Source organism: Achroia grisella, unplaced genomic scaffold (assembly GCF_030625045.1).
Source record: "Achroia grisella isolate CSIRO2021 unplaced genomic scaffold, CSIRO_AGI_Agris_v1 utg660, whole genome shotgun sequence".
NCBI classification, from domain to species: domain Eukaryota; kingdom Metazoa; phylum Arthropoda; class Insecta; order Lepidoptera; family Pyralidae; genus Achroia; species Achroia grisella.
Window position 1 is genome coordinate 6,058,446 of NW_026712984.1, and position 16,603 is coordinate 6,075,048.

The window sequence follows — 16,603 nt, forward strand, 5'->3', positions numbered from 1 at the left end:
TAAATAGAAATATAAGTAATCTTTATTCAAATAAACTCAATACAAGCACTTTTGAATAGTCATATTTTTAATTCTACCACTCATTAGGAATGCAGACTCATCGCAAGAAGAATGAGCAAGATTCTTACTAATGAGGACTAATAATAATTCCATTGCTAGCTATATGCTATATCAGTTTGATCTCCACGTGGATAAGCTAAGATAGGCCGATATGGATTAAGCTAAGATAGGCCGTATACTGGATTACCACCATCGTGGAATCTTTGTTTAAGAAGACGAATTTATCTGTGTAACACTATTATGTTGGTATATATATTTAGATATTCTATTTGTGTCGATTTTATTATAGTTACTTTTTAATGAGAAAAAAGGGTTGTAAGGGGTTGAAAGGGGAGATGAAAGGTTATATGGAAGTATCGTCATTTTTAACGCTAGAAACTTGACATTTATTTTTTAAGCTGTTGATTAAATATATATAAACATGACATTTAAAGTTTGTAAAAAAAATACCTTTAAGGATATTGAAAGTTTGTATAGAAAGAAGTTAACAATTTTTAAGAACGATGAAACTTTTTTCTTTTGTATTTTTTTGGCTTAGATTATTTAATATTTTTTCTTTATTAGGTCACGGTTCCACGTGGACAAAGTTGCGGACACAGCTAGTTATTATCATTATAACTATATAATGATAATGTTAATAAAAAAAATAATGATAATATAACGGGACAGCGACAGCGACTTTATTTTATACTAATAAAATAAAGTCGCTGTCGCTGTCCCGTCCCTATGTATGCTTAAATCTTTAAAGCTACGCAATGGATTTTGACGCGGTTTTTTTAATAAAGTGATTCTAGAGGAAAGTTTATACATATAATACATGTACACCCGTGTGAAGACGGGGCGAGTAGCTTGTAATATATAAAAATGACTCACCGGTACTAGAAATCTTCTAAGTTCAGCGAGGGCATACGCGATTCTCGCATGCGCCTCGGCTGGAGTGGCAAAAGCACTTATTTCTACATGGAGTTCATCAGACAAGTGAGCGAACTTGGGGTCTCCTGACACACGGAGCTCTTCTTCCTGAAATAAAAAAACAGTATATAATATGTATGTAGACGTGTAGAACATAATATAAAGCAACATTCAAAAGAAAACTTTATAATTATATGCTGAAGCAACAGAATGAGTGCTCACTGCTTGCATATTATATATATATATATATATATATACTACATAATATGTAAGTACGTATATATCATTGTTATGTAAGCATATTACTATTGACACATTTACCTAAGTTAGGTAAATACAAATAGTATATCTTTACCAATCATTATTATTTTATATCATATTCAACCGCTTTCTGTTTTTACCCAATGCTTAGCTGGTAGAGAATGCCATATGGCATTAAACTCGCCAATTATATATTATTTTAGATAGTGCAATAAAGGATAAATATATAACAATTCAAATCAAAATATCGTTATTAATGTAGGTCTATTACAGACTCTTATGATATGAAACTAACCTTCTGACGATCCTTCATGGAACCGCGGCCGAGGACTGCCATCTTGCACATCGTGTCTTCCTGCAGCCGTTTCAAAGAGTTCCCCTTGGGGCCTAACAGCTTGCCCACAAAGTTGAACTGAAAAAAAAAGTTTCACGTATAATATTATATGTACTACCTACTTGTTCCGCGTGGAATAAAACTTTATACTTCTAAAATAAAAGTAGCCTGGTGAAAAGATGGTGTATTAAACCACTAGATCACCGAGGTCGTCATATATAAATATATATTAATATAAAATGCCTACTGAATCTACATAGGCATGTCCTCAATGATAGGGACAATAACGGGCCACTGTCCCAAACAAACACTGGTACACAATAGGCGCTACTGACAGTCTCCTTTGTCGGGGCTGCTTTGAAGCCGAAGAAACGGTTGCTCACGTAATCCTGGAGTGCATAGCAGTGGTCACACAACGAAAACGAATCCTCGGAAGGTGAGGTCGCTCCGTGAAGCCTGTGAAGACACCAGGAGTCTTCTGCGCTTTTGGGAGGAGCTTGGCTGGCTACTGTAGTAGTCTGGCTCTACACGCACATCGGTCCATATGAGAGGCTGATTGCGGAGAGTGGAGTCCAACTTTCATTACATCTATTAATATATAATTACCACTTACAATATTGTAAAAAGGTAAAGGTTGTAAGTTTCTGATATTGATTCCATGACCTCGGTGGTTTACCGGTTTAGCACACCGCTTTACGCCCTATTGTCGCGGGTTCGATTGTAAATGGTTACCGTAGCCTATGGACGTTTAAACGCGTTGCCGACTCTTAAGAAACCTTAATATACCGTCGTGAGATAACCTCGGTAGGAAGTTCATTTCACAATCTAAGTGTGGTCTAGCGGTCTGGTACATCGCTTTACGGCCGATTGTCGCGGGTTCGATTCCTCGCACGGCACAAACATTTGTGTTCATGAGTACTATTGTTTGTATCGGTCTGGGTGTTTTCTATGTATATTATGTATGTATTTACGAAAAAAAATATCTATGTATTTGTATCAGTCATCTAGTGCCCATAACACAAGCTTTAGCTAGCTTAATTTGGGTCTAGATGGTGCTGTGTGAATTGTCCTGAGATTATTGATTGATTGATTGAAGTTATATACATTAGACATTTAATGTGTTTAACGTCAATCAATCAATCGATTAAAATTTTTTATTTCATTTCAAATTTCATTTCATTTCCTTTAGTATACAGATAGAAGTAATGTTATTACTAACGTAATCCTGGTAAGTATTGGCCATTTAATCTTGTAATACTGAAATGCGAAGGGTTTCGCTATCCGAATGAGATTTAACATGTAATACGATATATAAAAACGCCGATAACATACAAATATCATGAACATATAATATTGGAAAGGTAAGGTCGTATTGATTTAATATGAGAATGGAATTTAATATTTATAAAGCCTTATAGAATCGAGTCTCGATTGCCCTAGTCCGAGCTGGCTTAGTAACAATATTTAGTTTTTTCGATGATAATTGTGCACGCCTGGGGTAAGGTTATTTATTTATCGTTTAAGCGATCTTTTCCAGATCTGGTGGAGGATGGCGCAAGATGGAATGAATAAACATAAATAATAATATAAATAAATATATAATAATAATAATAATTTATTTATTTGCTTATACATAACTTACACATAAAATAAATATTCATTAATGTATACACGCGCGTACACGGGGGAACCGCGTGGAGGTCAACCTGACTTGCTATATTGCTAGCAATGGGGTTCACTAGTCCACATTACTAACAATAACAGTAATAGTTACTGTGTATAGATATTTCTTTAATTTTATATTATACTAGCTGTATCCGCGACTTCGTCAGCGTGGAATTTAACTTTATTTTTCTAAAATAAAAGTAGTCTAAGTTACTCCTTATTACATCAGCTATCTGCCAAAAAAGTCCAAATCAAAATCGGTCCAGCCATTTCAGAGATTAGCCGGAACAAACAGTAAGACAGACAAAATAGTAAAAAATGATATTTTGGTGTATGTACCGTATTTATATTCATATGTATGTAGTAAAAAATGATTATTTCAATATTACAAACAGACACACCAATTTTATTTATATGTATAGATAATTCCAGTTTAAATTGTATTTTATGGTATATGGATATAAAAGTTTAGTTCGATCTGGTTATGTTTTCTTGTATTACTACAATATCATCTGCTAGTTTTATCTTACAATAACACGAGTTAGTTTACTGAAGCTAAAAACAATAAAAACCAATTATTGTCATCCATCAATTTCATCACGACCCCACCCAAATCAGGGATAAAGGCAATTAAAACTAACATTTATTGATGGTACGTCTCCCTCTGTTTTTTTTTATCAGAAAATATTATCCCATCTCCCCTCGGCAATTTACTTTTTTGCCCGATATTTATCTATCTCTGTCTGAGTATTGATTACCGATTAAGACCATGAGTAGACGGGCAACTTTTATAGAGGACAAGCGAGCTTACGGCTCACCTGATAGTGAGCCGTAAGCTCGCTTGAGCCGCCTATGAGCACCCGCAACACCAGGGGTATTGCAAGTTGCAGACCTTTTAAGAAGAAATTTAATCTTTTCTTGAAGATTTTAATATCGTATCGATTCGTATTTCTGAATCGATACGATATTAAAATCTTCACGTTCGTTACTTGCTTTTTGGCCTAGCTACTTGGGATTTTGTTTACTTTTAATGAAACAAGCTGACTGTCCACTAGATGGAAGGTGGTAATTATTGCTCTTCATGACTAGGACCCTCACTGGAGACTGCAAATTGAATAAACACATTGACAAAATTAGCTCTCAGCTTAAGAACAATCTGCAGATTCTGCCAAGCAGAAGAGGAAACGCCACTACACATCTTATGTTGTTGTAGCCCTCTCATGCATAAGCGAAATGTCTTCTTTGGAAAGTATACACTATACCATCATCTGCTTCTTCCTTATGCCATTTATTTGTGGTCGGCGCAATATGTCTTTCTATTCCATTCATCCCTGTTCGCAGTCATCGCGTTATTTACTTCCTTTCTTACCATATCATCTTTCGCCCAGTCCATCCATCTCTTATTCAGCCTTCCTCTGCCCTTATAACCATCCACATTCATATGTATACCAATACTATACCATAAGGAGATAAAAACCATCGCTCCTAAGAATATCCTTCATTATTCTCCCTGACGGGCCTAGGTAGTACTTAAGTAACTTAACTATAACTTTAAAAAAAAAAGGGCGAGCACAATAATCTATGTAGGTCGCAGTGCTACACCTGACAATAACCCAAAACTCTTGAAAAAATAAAAAAACTAACTTTTTTAAATGATCACAGATGCAACAAACATTAGTTATGCTGGCGTGTGTTGCGTTGCGTACTTACCCTGTAATTTTACTACCCCATTTCAACCATTTTAATTCGAACACAGCTCACAATACAGGCTGCTCGACGGCAGAAATAGGTGGGTATCCTATCCACGCAGACAACTTCATACAAAATCTATTCAGATATTTTCACAGTGACCGTAGCTTTCATAAAGCAACTGAATCGCTAATCGTTATTTTATCGAAGTGCTTTTCAATACTTGAAGAATTTATATTATTTTGTTGAATCCCGCTACAATTAGTATGTGTAAGATCACATGTGTCGCAGTTTGGTCACCGAATAGTCAACATTAGGCTTCCAAGATATATCCGAACTTTATTCAATGGTGATGCCTCGTTCAGGGGGCGAAACACTCGCAATATAGGTGTAGACTCAATAACGGTCGGAATTTGGTCACCCTTAGTGATGGTAGTAATGTTAGTTAAGTTTCCGCACTAAATATTTGTCATCTCACACATGCTAATGTAGTGAAATTAAACAAAATAGTCTAATTCCATTGACGGCCTCGGTAGTCTAGCGGTTTAGCACATTGCCTTACTTCCGATGGTCGCAGGTTCGATTTCTCGCACGGCATATATATTTGTATCCATGCGTACGATTGTTTGTATCGTGTATTAAAAGTATCGTGTCTGCAACAGTGACACGGAATGTCTACACAGAATGCGAAGAAGCGATTCCTTAAAGCCACATCTGTCACTGTGAAATGCGGTTGAATTCAGCTTAAACATGTTAATCGTTTGAAGATCAACTGAACTGTCCTACAGCTTTAAAACGGAGTTTCTATGTAAGCTAACTAGTAGTTACAGGTGATTTTGTTAGTTTTTAATTTCAATGAATAAGAAAATCATTATTTAGTTCAGGCCACTAATGGTGCTTATTATAAATATCTTATAAACTAACATTTGAAATAATTTTACTTATAATATAAACGAGAAATTTTTAGAGTGGTTTTGGATGAATGTGTTTTACTCCTTTCTCAAGCAAAAAAATACTGAACGGATTTTGATGACATTTTACATCTTGTCTTTGTTATATTTATAAATTGCCACTGACGCCTGCAATCTGTGACAGCAGCGCCGGTACACCATCCTTTTCGGCCAGTAGTCCTCTTTCATGAAGGTGGTCAGTATGTTGGTGGGGACCCGGGCCAAGGTTTTTGACAACGTGTATAAAATTGTGACTATGATTTGTAATTTAATGGACAAGGTTTAGCTGTACTAGTGTTTAGTCATATTTTATATCAAAACTGATTTCTTGTAACCAATATACATATAGCAAAACATATGGCACAACGTCTAAACGTAAAGTTTGTGAGACTAATTTTCATTAAATATGTTTATTAGATTATATTATACTAGATTACGACAAATAAATATAATAGAAATAATAATACCCTAGACAACATTAGACAACTCATACATTATTTTTGGAAATAAACATATATACATAGAAAATACCCAAACCAGTACAAACAAACATGCTTATTACAACAAACATTTGCACCGTCTGAGGAATCGAACCCCCGCCTATCGGGTATCTATCACCACAGGCTATCCATATATGTATATAGATTGAAAGAACCCGCACGCAACGGTAGTACGCCCGTGGATCAAGAGTTTATCAAATATGACTGTTATTGGAAAAGGTAAGTGCTGTTGCCTTGCCTGTATGATTTCATGCACTTTTATATTTAGTTTCAAGAGCAGTATCAAAAGCAGCAAAAGCTTGGCTGTTCTGATCTTGCGCCATTTCTGTTATTTTACTTCTCGGCTATATTATATGTACTTTTCTTTCATAAAACTTTCCTTTTTTGTACATAACCTTCGTTATGTACAAAAAAGTTTAGATACTGGCTGGTTATAATTTAATTTGATGAAAATTTAAATTAAAAACTCGACGCGTTCTAATTTCAAATTTACCGATGATATTTTTTATTTTGTATCCAATATTTACAATTCAAATTGTTCCCTGGTACCTAAACTAAGTAGAAAGGTACCAGTTCCCTCCTCTTACAATTTACAATTATTGGAATTACAAATTACAAAAAGACAATCAAATATCATCATTTACTTGCAGTGTGTCACACACAGTGTGTGAGAGCGAGAGATATTAATACGGGGACACTAGTATTTCATAATTTTCATACTCAAGAGGTTTCAGTCATTTCAAAATAATATTTTTATATATCAATATATTTATTTTTAAATTCGAAAATTAAAGTTACTATCAAAAATCTATACTAATATTAAAAACCTGAAGAATTTCTTTCAGCGGTTGAAAGCGCTAATCTCAGGAACTATTGGTTCGAACTGAAAAAATCTTTTGTTGGTGGATAGCCCATTTATTGAGGAAGACTACATATTATATAGGATACGAGTAATAGGAGCGTAGCATTAATGAATAATGTTGAAAAAATGGGGAAAATTTATTTCTTTTGAGTGAACCTCACTTTTAACCCTCTCTTATATGAAGAGAGAGATTTCACAGAGTATATTGCGCGGGTTAACTAGTGATTATTAAAACCTACATAAAATTGTGCAGTCACTAGTTAAAGTGTAGTATGAAATTTACAATACTTTATTAATTTCAGATTTCTACTCTCTTTAGTGAAATGTTTTACAGCTAAGAAAATTCTAGACCTGGTTTTTTTCTATACCATGCCATGTTGTTCGGTTTGGGTACAGTCCCTACTTACTTAACATTTATTTTTTTGTAAATTTAACTAATTGTAGTGAAGTTTAGTGTTAAAGTCTTAAAGTATAAACAGATGTTAAGTTTGTAAACAGATGTTTTGTTTGTAATTGAATTTAAATTACAACTACTCAAAATAAAATTTTAAGTATTTACCAGATATGTAACATAAAATATTTTTTTACTTCATGGGTAAATTTTTATGTAATGTTAAAGACATTACATATATTATAAGATTATTCTTACATACCCTTGGGGGTCATTGACCACTTTGAGATTCACTGCTCTACACCTTTCACAACTAATCTATACATGCAGGTTATAATCATTAAATACTAAATATTTGGGTGTGTTTAAAGTTAAGCTAGCTAAAGCTTATGTTATGGGTACTAGACAACTGATACATATACATAGATATTTTTTTTGTAAATACATACATATTATACATAGAAAACACCCAGATACAAACAATCATACTCATGAATACAAATGTTTGTGCGTGCGAGGAATCGAACCCGCAACCATCGGTCGTAAAGCGGTGTGCTAGACCGCTAGACCACCGAGGTCGTCATTAAATAAATACAAATACTGATTTAGTCTGTATTAAGTCACGTAGAATATAGAGGAGCCATGTGTTCCACGATAACCGGTACGATGGTTGAGAGATAAGCAAACATGGCCGCCGCTCGGATAGTAAGTACTGTAAGTGCTGTGTCCCAAGATATAAGATAAACTATCATAGTTTAGATAGAAACCTATTTATTTTGAGTATAGTACTGATCTATGTCTAATGCACTTTATTATTATTATTTATTTATAGCTGTACCCGCGACTTCGTCTGCGTGGAATTCAACTTTATTTTTCTAAAATAAAAGGAGCCTAAGTTACCCCTTATTACATCGACAACTTGCCAATAAAAGTCCCGTCAAAATCGGGCCAGCCATTTCAGAGATTAGCCGGAACATGCAGACAAATATAAATTGTAAAAAATGTTATTATGGTGTATGTACCGTATTTACACGTATACTCATAGGCATGTAGTAAAAAACGGTTACTTCAATATTACAAAGAGACACTCCAATTTTATTTATATGTATAGATTTCAGGCAACTAGGCCCATATTATAAATACCTTATAGACTAACATACATATGAAATAATATTTTAAAAGTAATATATTGATATTGTCTGTGTGGTCACGGCACTGACGACGGCAATCTGCCACGGTAGCGCCGATACACCACACCCTTCGGCCAGTAGTATTCCTTCATGAAGGTTGCCCACCTTCATGCATATTGGTGGGGACTCGAGCTACAAACGCCTTGAAACACGCTTTCTGACTCGACTCCAGCTTCACCATCAATGTCAGGTTACTTTTTGTTCATATATAATCGACAACGTCCGGCTCATTAGTGGCGTAATGCAGACGGGACAGCACGCACTAGGAAGTTGGACCCAATGAGTGCAGTGCCATAATTTACCCTCTTTGTGTGCCTCTTCTTTTGTACCACGACGAAGAACTCTATCTAGGAATTAAACCCGCGATCCTTTGATTTTTTTCATTATTCTAATGCTGTTGGCCGCAGCTGGCCTTTACAGCTTCACCGGACGATAAGGGGCGAGTGCCGATAACACTTCAAACCCGCGGAAGGACTTATGAAGCGGTTGAAAGCCAACTCGCGCTTGACGTATACGACTTCAGTCTGAGAGCACCGGTAGTGGTTCGAACCTCGGCTCAGGCCGTCGTAATTTCGATCCTCGTTTGAATTGGACGGGGGATCGATTGGAGTGGGAGTTAAAATTAATTAAACTGCAAGTTCCTGAATTTAAAAATATTGCGTGACAACGTTAAACCGTGACAAAAATAAGCGTGACACGAACTCTGGGAGCACGTGACTTGTACTACTACGTGCTGCGTGACGGCGTAAGTGGCCTGTTAATTGTCAGGAACAGGTCACTATATTTATAATAGGTACGCGAGTATATTCAAGAGTGGATTAATTAAATGCTTTGTCAGTATTTGGTGATTTTATGTAAGTGCAATTATAATCCAGATTAATATTATATATACAAAAATGTACAGAATTATTATTATTATAACACTTTATTGCACCAACATATAAAGGACATGAACGAATTAAAAACAAAAAAAAAAACTAAGTACAAAAGGCGGTCTTATCGCTAATGCAATCTCGTACAGACAACCTTTGGAAAGAGAGTATTTACAAAAAAAAAAAATAGAGTAGGTGGCGCATTAGTGGAAACATAAAAATTGTATACACTTATGTAAACAAAATAAAATATAGTACATACACAAATTTACATATATATACATACATACGAATACACAATAATATAACATAATAATATAGTATACATCAAATAATTATACATAATCAAATATTACACATATAAACCAGAAAAATGAACGAATGTAGAAATTGAACGAATTTTTTTTCAAATAAACTTAATATAAGCTCTTTTGAATGGTCATATATTTTTTATTCAACGCCGACTCATCACAAGATGAATGAATAAGAAACTTGTGTGTTGCTCTTTTGAATAAATGTTATCTTATCTTAATAATATTCTAAACGCGAATGTTGTAAGTATGGATGGATGTTTGTTGCTCTTTCATGCAAATACTACCGAACGGATTTTAATGAAACTTAGCAGTTATATAGCTTATACATAAGAATAAGACACAGGCTATAATTTAAAAAGATATTATGTAAATTGGGCGGAATATAATGAGAAATGTTAGGTGAGTGTGATGCAGACGAAGTTGTGCGGGGCGGCTAGTTTTAAATAAATAAATACACAGTAACAAGTTAGAGGCATGCGATAATCAACATAGAAATCACTACGCACTCATTCTTATTAGCAGTAGTACTAGTGTTGGCATATATATATATACATATATATATCGTCGGTAGTCTAGCGATTTGGCACGCCGTTTATCTTCCGATGATCGCGGGGTTCGATTTCCCCCACGGTACAAACATTTGTATTCATGAGTATAATTGTTTGTATCAGTCTGGGTGTTTTCTATGTATATTATGTACGTATTTAAAAAAAAAGTATTTATGTAAGTGGTCTAGTACCCATAACAAAACCTCTACATTAGCTTGGGACTAGATAGCGTTGTGTGAATTATTCAGAGATATTATCATACTTGCATGTATCTTTTTGCGTCTAAACGGCTGAACAGATATTAATGAAATTAGACATGAATATATAAGTTATTACATATAATAACGAGCATAGACTATTCTTTATGTCAAAAAATAAACTGCAGATGAAGTCGCGCGAACAAGTGGTTAATCTAAATCAGAGGTTCCCAAACTTATTTGTGCCCCCTTGCCATATTTTTCGGTTTTGGGTAGACCCACCATTCTTACCTGGTATTGATTTTTTGTAAATTTCTATAGTAAAGTTTAGTGTTAAAAACAACAAGATGACCGCTGTCGTAGACCCCTTGTAGTTTGTCATAGACCCCTGGGGGTCGACATAGACCACTTTGGGAATCACTGCTCTAAATCTATAAAAAAGAATTCCTATTTCTCATAATCACGCAAACTTGAGTACGATGTAACCGATTTCTTTCATCATTTTCTATTTGATCTTCTAATACTTTGTATATTTTTACGGAATGAAACGTGAAGAAAATTGCGCTGGAAATTATACAATTTCTGAAAACTAGGGCTAAATTCGCGTTGCGGAACATTGCTCGCGTATTCTCGTAATTTGTTTGTTATTTTATATAGATATCAAACAAGCATAGGGCTCATCTGATGGTAAAAGGTTACCGTAGTGAATAGACAAAGGTTAAGAGAAGGAACACCTTGGGGTTTTTATCTGGTAAGAGGCAGTACCCGTCAGCCTCCTCCGGAGCGGGAGTCTCCATGAGGATTTTCCCCAAATTAAAGAAGGGGTTAAATTCGAGATTGGTGGTTCGTGCATTTGAATGTACGGATAGAGTACTCTTAGCTACACCAGACCAGTTTTAGAAACGGCGACGGCGGCGCAGTCAGCGGACGACCGACCAAGAAATGAGCTGGGCTTAAGGGATCATGTCAGTGGATCTGTGGACATAGGACTAAATGGACGGCAGTTCAAAACAGCTTCGACCTGTGTTAATACCGTATTGAACTCTTCATATGTTAAATGCAAGTTACCGACTACGCGTCGCAATACATTCTTGCATTAGCGTACACCACTTTCCCACAGACCACCCCAATGAGGAGAATAAGAAGGTATGAAATGGAATTTAATTTTTTGACTAATAGCCTAATTAGTAATATCTTGTGAACAATTAGAGAGAAATGTTTGAAATTCATTCATGAGTCCTACAAACTTTCTGCCGTTGTCTGAAAACGTATCAGACGGTTTACCACGGCGAGAAATAAACCGTTTGAGAGCTAATAAATACGCATCTGTTGACAAATCACCTACTAATTCTAAATTAACTGCGCGAGTAGTAAAACTCGTCTACAAAACAAGATTATACTAAGTAGAAATCAATTACTATTGATTATTAGTTCTTTTCTATATTATTAGTAATCTACATTTCATGTATTCAGGGGAAGAGGAATCAAAGAGAATGGAAAAAAACAGAGTAAAGTAACCGTTGCTGTCTGGTCTGTCGTTTTCGAAGTACATCCATAGTACAATACTGCTATTATTTAGACAATCTACATGAACTACTATTACAATAACTAGTTATTAAGCAATCTGTTCGAAAAGGCTTATCCAGCTTTCCGGGGATTGTTGTCCCCGGACGGCGAACCTTCATTTACCTATGGCTCCAACCTTCATCCCCTTAGGCCCCAACCTTCATACCCCAAGATCCCAACCTTCATCCCCTCAAGGCCTCAACCTTCATCCCTTCAAGGCCCCAACATTCATCCCCTCAAGGCCCCAACCGTCATCCCCTCAAGGCCCCAACCTTCATCCCAGGCCCCAACCTTCATACCCAGGGAGGTTCGGATGACCAGTATAATTGTCCTACATAAAAAAAAAACCAACCTTGGGATGATCCCGCACTGGTACCACCACTCTGACGCACACTTTGACAGGTTTATCACGTGTGATGTCCAACATTCTCCTCTCTCCTCTCCACTCTCCTGCGAACAAAAGGAACACATATCATCATTACGTAGTACTAGCGGACACGAGCAACTTCCTCTTTGTCATATTTTGCAAAATATTTCAAGACAGCTCAGCTCCTGTGGGTAATAGCATGATGTTATATACTCTATAAAATTTTTCGATAAATGAGCTATTTAACAGTAAATTCTATTTATGGTATGGGTTCAAGAGAGTCATTACGTCAGTGTTTTAAAGATTCAAATATCCTCACCGTTACTTCACAATACATTTATGAGAATATCATGTATACACGGAAGAATTTAGACAGTTTTAGAAAACTTAAAGACTGTACAAATAGAAACTTACGCAATAAAAATTTAATTTTACTAAATGCCGCCTGCACAAAGTCAGTAATTCATTCTATGGTAATTGCGTAAGATTTTATAATAAACTGCCAGAATCTGCACTAAATCTGACAGAGAGGCAATTCAAATCTTATATTAAACAATTTTTATGTAAGAAAGCCTATTACAGGATAGACGAATTCATAGAAGACAACATATCAAGTAAATAATTAGTTTATTAGCATACAACGTTATAATTTGTTTATCTCATTGCTTTCTTGATTCAATTATTTTAGAAATATGAAAGCGTAGCGGGTTTTGTATTAATTGCCGCATGCATTCTTATGTGAAATGTGAATACTATAAACATCAGATGGCAATTGTGAGTAGCTATGACGTGGTCTGGTGTTTTGAGTAGTCATGCTCACTAAAATGTCCAGACTTGTGGCGGCGTGGTGGGCCGGGTCATTGGGCTCCCTAAAATATGGTCGAGCGCAGTGATGGCTGGCTCATCCGTCATACTCGTGAACGGGTGCTGCTTGTAGGGACTGGTCTGCTCTAATCACTATGACTGATTATAAATATCTTATTAATTGTTTAACCAGTTGGTTATGTGTTCAATATTTTTTTATTTTTGAGTATTTAATTGAATTAGTGCTAATCGGTGGTTTGTATTCACACACTTAAACTTAAAAAAGTAAGAATAAATTATTTAAAAGAGCAACACACAAGTTTCTTGCTTGTTCTTCTTGTGATGAGACAGCATTCCGAATGAGCGGTAGATTAAAAAAAAAAAAAATTTTATGACTATTCAAAAGTGCTTCAATGTAAGTTTATTTGAATAAATGATTTTCTATTCTATTCTATTCTAAAAGTATTTTCAAAATCGGTTCAGTAAATTATTTCCTACAGTCTCGTAAACTTTACTTCTTTATAAAATTGGTATAGTTTATAACAAAATCACTGCTGCTATCTATATGCTAGATCTTGTAAATTACGCAAAGATTTTTAATGAGACTTTTAGCTTTTTAACTCGTGTAGAATAGAATAGAATAGTAAACCATTTATTCAAATAAAAAATTATTAGCTTCAGATATTAAGTACATAATAGGATTAAATCTATTTAAAGAATAATCTACTATAATCTAAAATAAAAACACTTCAGAAAAACAAATAAAGAGTTATTTCTATAAGTGTGCTTTTCATTAATACCTAAAACAAAAAGTACGGTTACTTTTAAAATTTATTTTTTCCCGTAAATATGCCATCGCATCTCAAATATTACGTACTGAAACGTAAAAAATTCTCTTCTTTCATCAGAGTGAACGGGAGATAATTTAAATATTTTTGTTTTATCTAAATAGAATAATAATAACATCCCTGGACAATTTTCACATCATCATTTAGTCCAAAAGTAAGCTTGTTTATGGGTACTAGACAACTCAAAGTTCTAAATATCTTTATTCATGTAGGTCTATTACAGACTCTTATGATATGTCAAATCTACCGTCAGTTTGGAATGATTTCGGGATGAGAAGAACTGACAAGAAACTCAGCTCGTATTGTTTTCAAATAAATATTGTATATGTTTACAATAATAAAGATCATTACATAGTATAAAACTAAGTCGCTGTCGCTGTCTGTCTGTCCCTATGTATGCTTAAATCTTTAAAACTGCGCAACGGATTTTGAAGCGGTTTTCATTAGATAGAGTGATTCAAGAGGAAGGTTTATATGTATAATACATGTACAGCGGTGTGAAACCGGAGTGTGTAGCTAGCTAGATAATAAAGAAAAGAGACTTGGGAGAATAGAGTTATGCTATTGCAATAGCTTATGCTGGTGGCAAAGCAAATAGTCTGAACAGTGTTCGCAACCCAAACAGACCAGTCCCCACAAGCAGCACCTGACTATGACGGATGAGATAGCCATCATTGCACTCAACCATATTTGAGGGAGCACATCGACCCGGCCCACCACACCAGATATACATAGTTATTTTTTTAATACGTATATAATATAGAAAACATCCAGATATATACAAACAATCATACTCATGATACAAATGTTTGTACCGTGCGAGGAATCGAAACCGCGACCATCGGAAGTAAAGCGGTGTAAAATAAATAGATATTAAAATCTCGTCATCGAATGCATCAATATTTTGGCGCGCTTTTTTTCGCCTCTCAAACCTCACTTGACAGGGACGCCATATTTAATACACGTGTGACGTAGTTGACAGCTGTCAATTGGAACGCCCTTTGGCATCGTATTATTTTTCATGTGCCTAATCTCACGTCAATCCGAAATATGAAGGTGAGGTTGGACCCCACATGTTTGCTGGGGCGCGGGGCGAGAGGGAACTTAGTAGCTTAAGTTAATATGTAAATGCCATACTTGGAGGTCTAAAATAAGGTAAGTTTAAAAAAATATATTAAATTAAAAAAATTAACAAAAAAATCATTCAACAACATTTATTTGAAAGGAATACGAGCTAAGTTTCTTGTCTTGTCTTCTCATTTCGAACTGCCCGTAGATGTGACATATCATAGAGTCTGTAATAGACCTACATGAATAAAGACTCTCATGAATAATAAATAAATAAATAATGAATAAATTTTGAATTCGAATATGAATTTCACAAGTATGGGGATAACCTTTAGTTAATTGAAATATATATAAAACTTTTATTCTAGCTTAGATTTTAAAATTTAACTTAATTTTAGTAACCCGCCCCAAAAGCCTGTCAACACAGTCACCCGGGGTTTGTTGGCACCGGAGTCGATGCTGGGCCAAAGGTGCTAACCCGGAGGCCCCAACCATCACTCCCTGGGGGTTGTAGAAGAACAGTGTCATGTCATAAAGGCGTTGCTTAAAATATCGATGGTTATCGACTATCAGTTTCACAAAGAGTTATGACTTTGTTTGCGTTCACTGCTTGTTTAGGTCGAGTGCTGATGAGGTTGTGTTTACGGTAAACAATGGCATATCACTTCATCAAGACATGACATCGATGTTCAAACATTTAAAATATATATGCTTAGCTCTTCAAATTAAATAGTAAAAAACTTGTTCAAAAGTAGATAATATCATTATGTTCATGTGAAGCAAAAACGTTACCCTTTTCGAAATTTCGCACGCTTATCTATACATATAAATAAAATCTGTTTGTAATATTGAAATAACTGTTTTTTACTACATGCATATGAATATAAATATGGTACATACGCCAAAATAACATTTTTTACAATTTTTGTTTGTTGGTTGTTCCGGCTAATCACTGAAATGGCAAGACCGATTTTGACGGGAATTTTATTAGCAGGTAGCTAATGTAATAAGGAGTAACTTAGGCTACTTTTATTTTAGAAAAATAAAGTTAAATATTAACCACGCGAACGATGTCGCGGGTACAGCTAGTCTTATATATAAAATTCTGGTTGTTACAATGTTAGTTATCATACTTCTCCGAAACGGATTTTTATGAAATTTTATATGCATATTCAGTAGGTCTGAGAATCGGCTACTATCTATTT

At 35.0% G+C, this 16,603-nt stretch overlaps 1 protein-coding gene across 1 annotated transcript in view; it reads right to left on the reverse strand.

Annotated features, from left to right (window-relative positions):
- Window positions 1–16,603, reverse strand: part of LOC131849718 (KH domain-containing, RNA-binding, signal transduction-associated protein 2) — a 125,155-nt gene that overhangs the window by 27,335 nt on the left and 81,217 nt on the right. The window contains exons 3-5 of the mRNA XM_059199833.1: window positions 12,664–12,761; window positions 1,529–1,645; window positions 934–1,080 (exon numbers count right to left, since the gene is read on the reverse strand). Of these exons, the coding sequence (XP_059055816.1) occupies window positions 934–1,080; window positions 1,529–1,645; window positions 12,664–12,761 (362 nt within the window). The remainder of the gene's footprint in view (window positions 1–933; window positions 1,081–1,528; window positions 1,646–12,663; window positions 12,762–16,603) is intronic.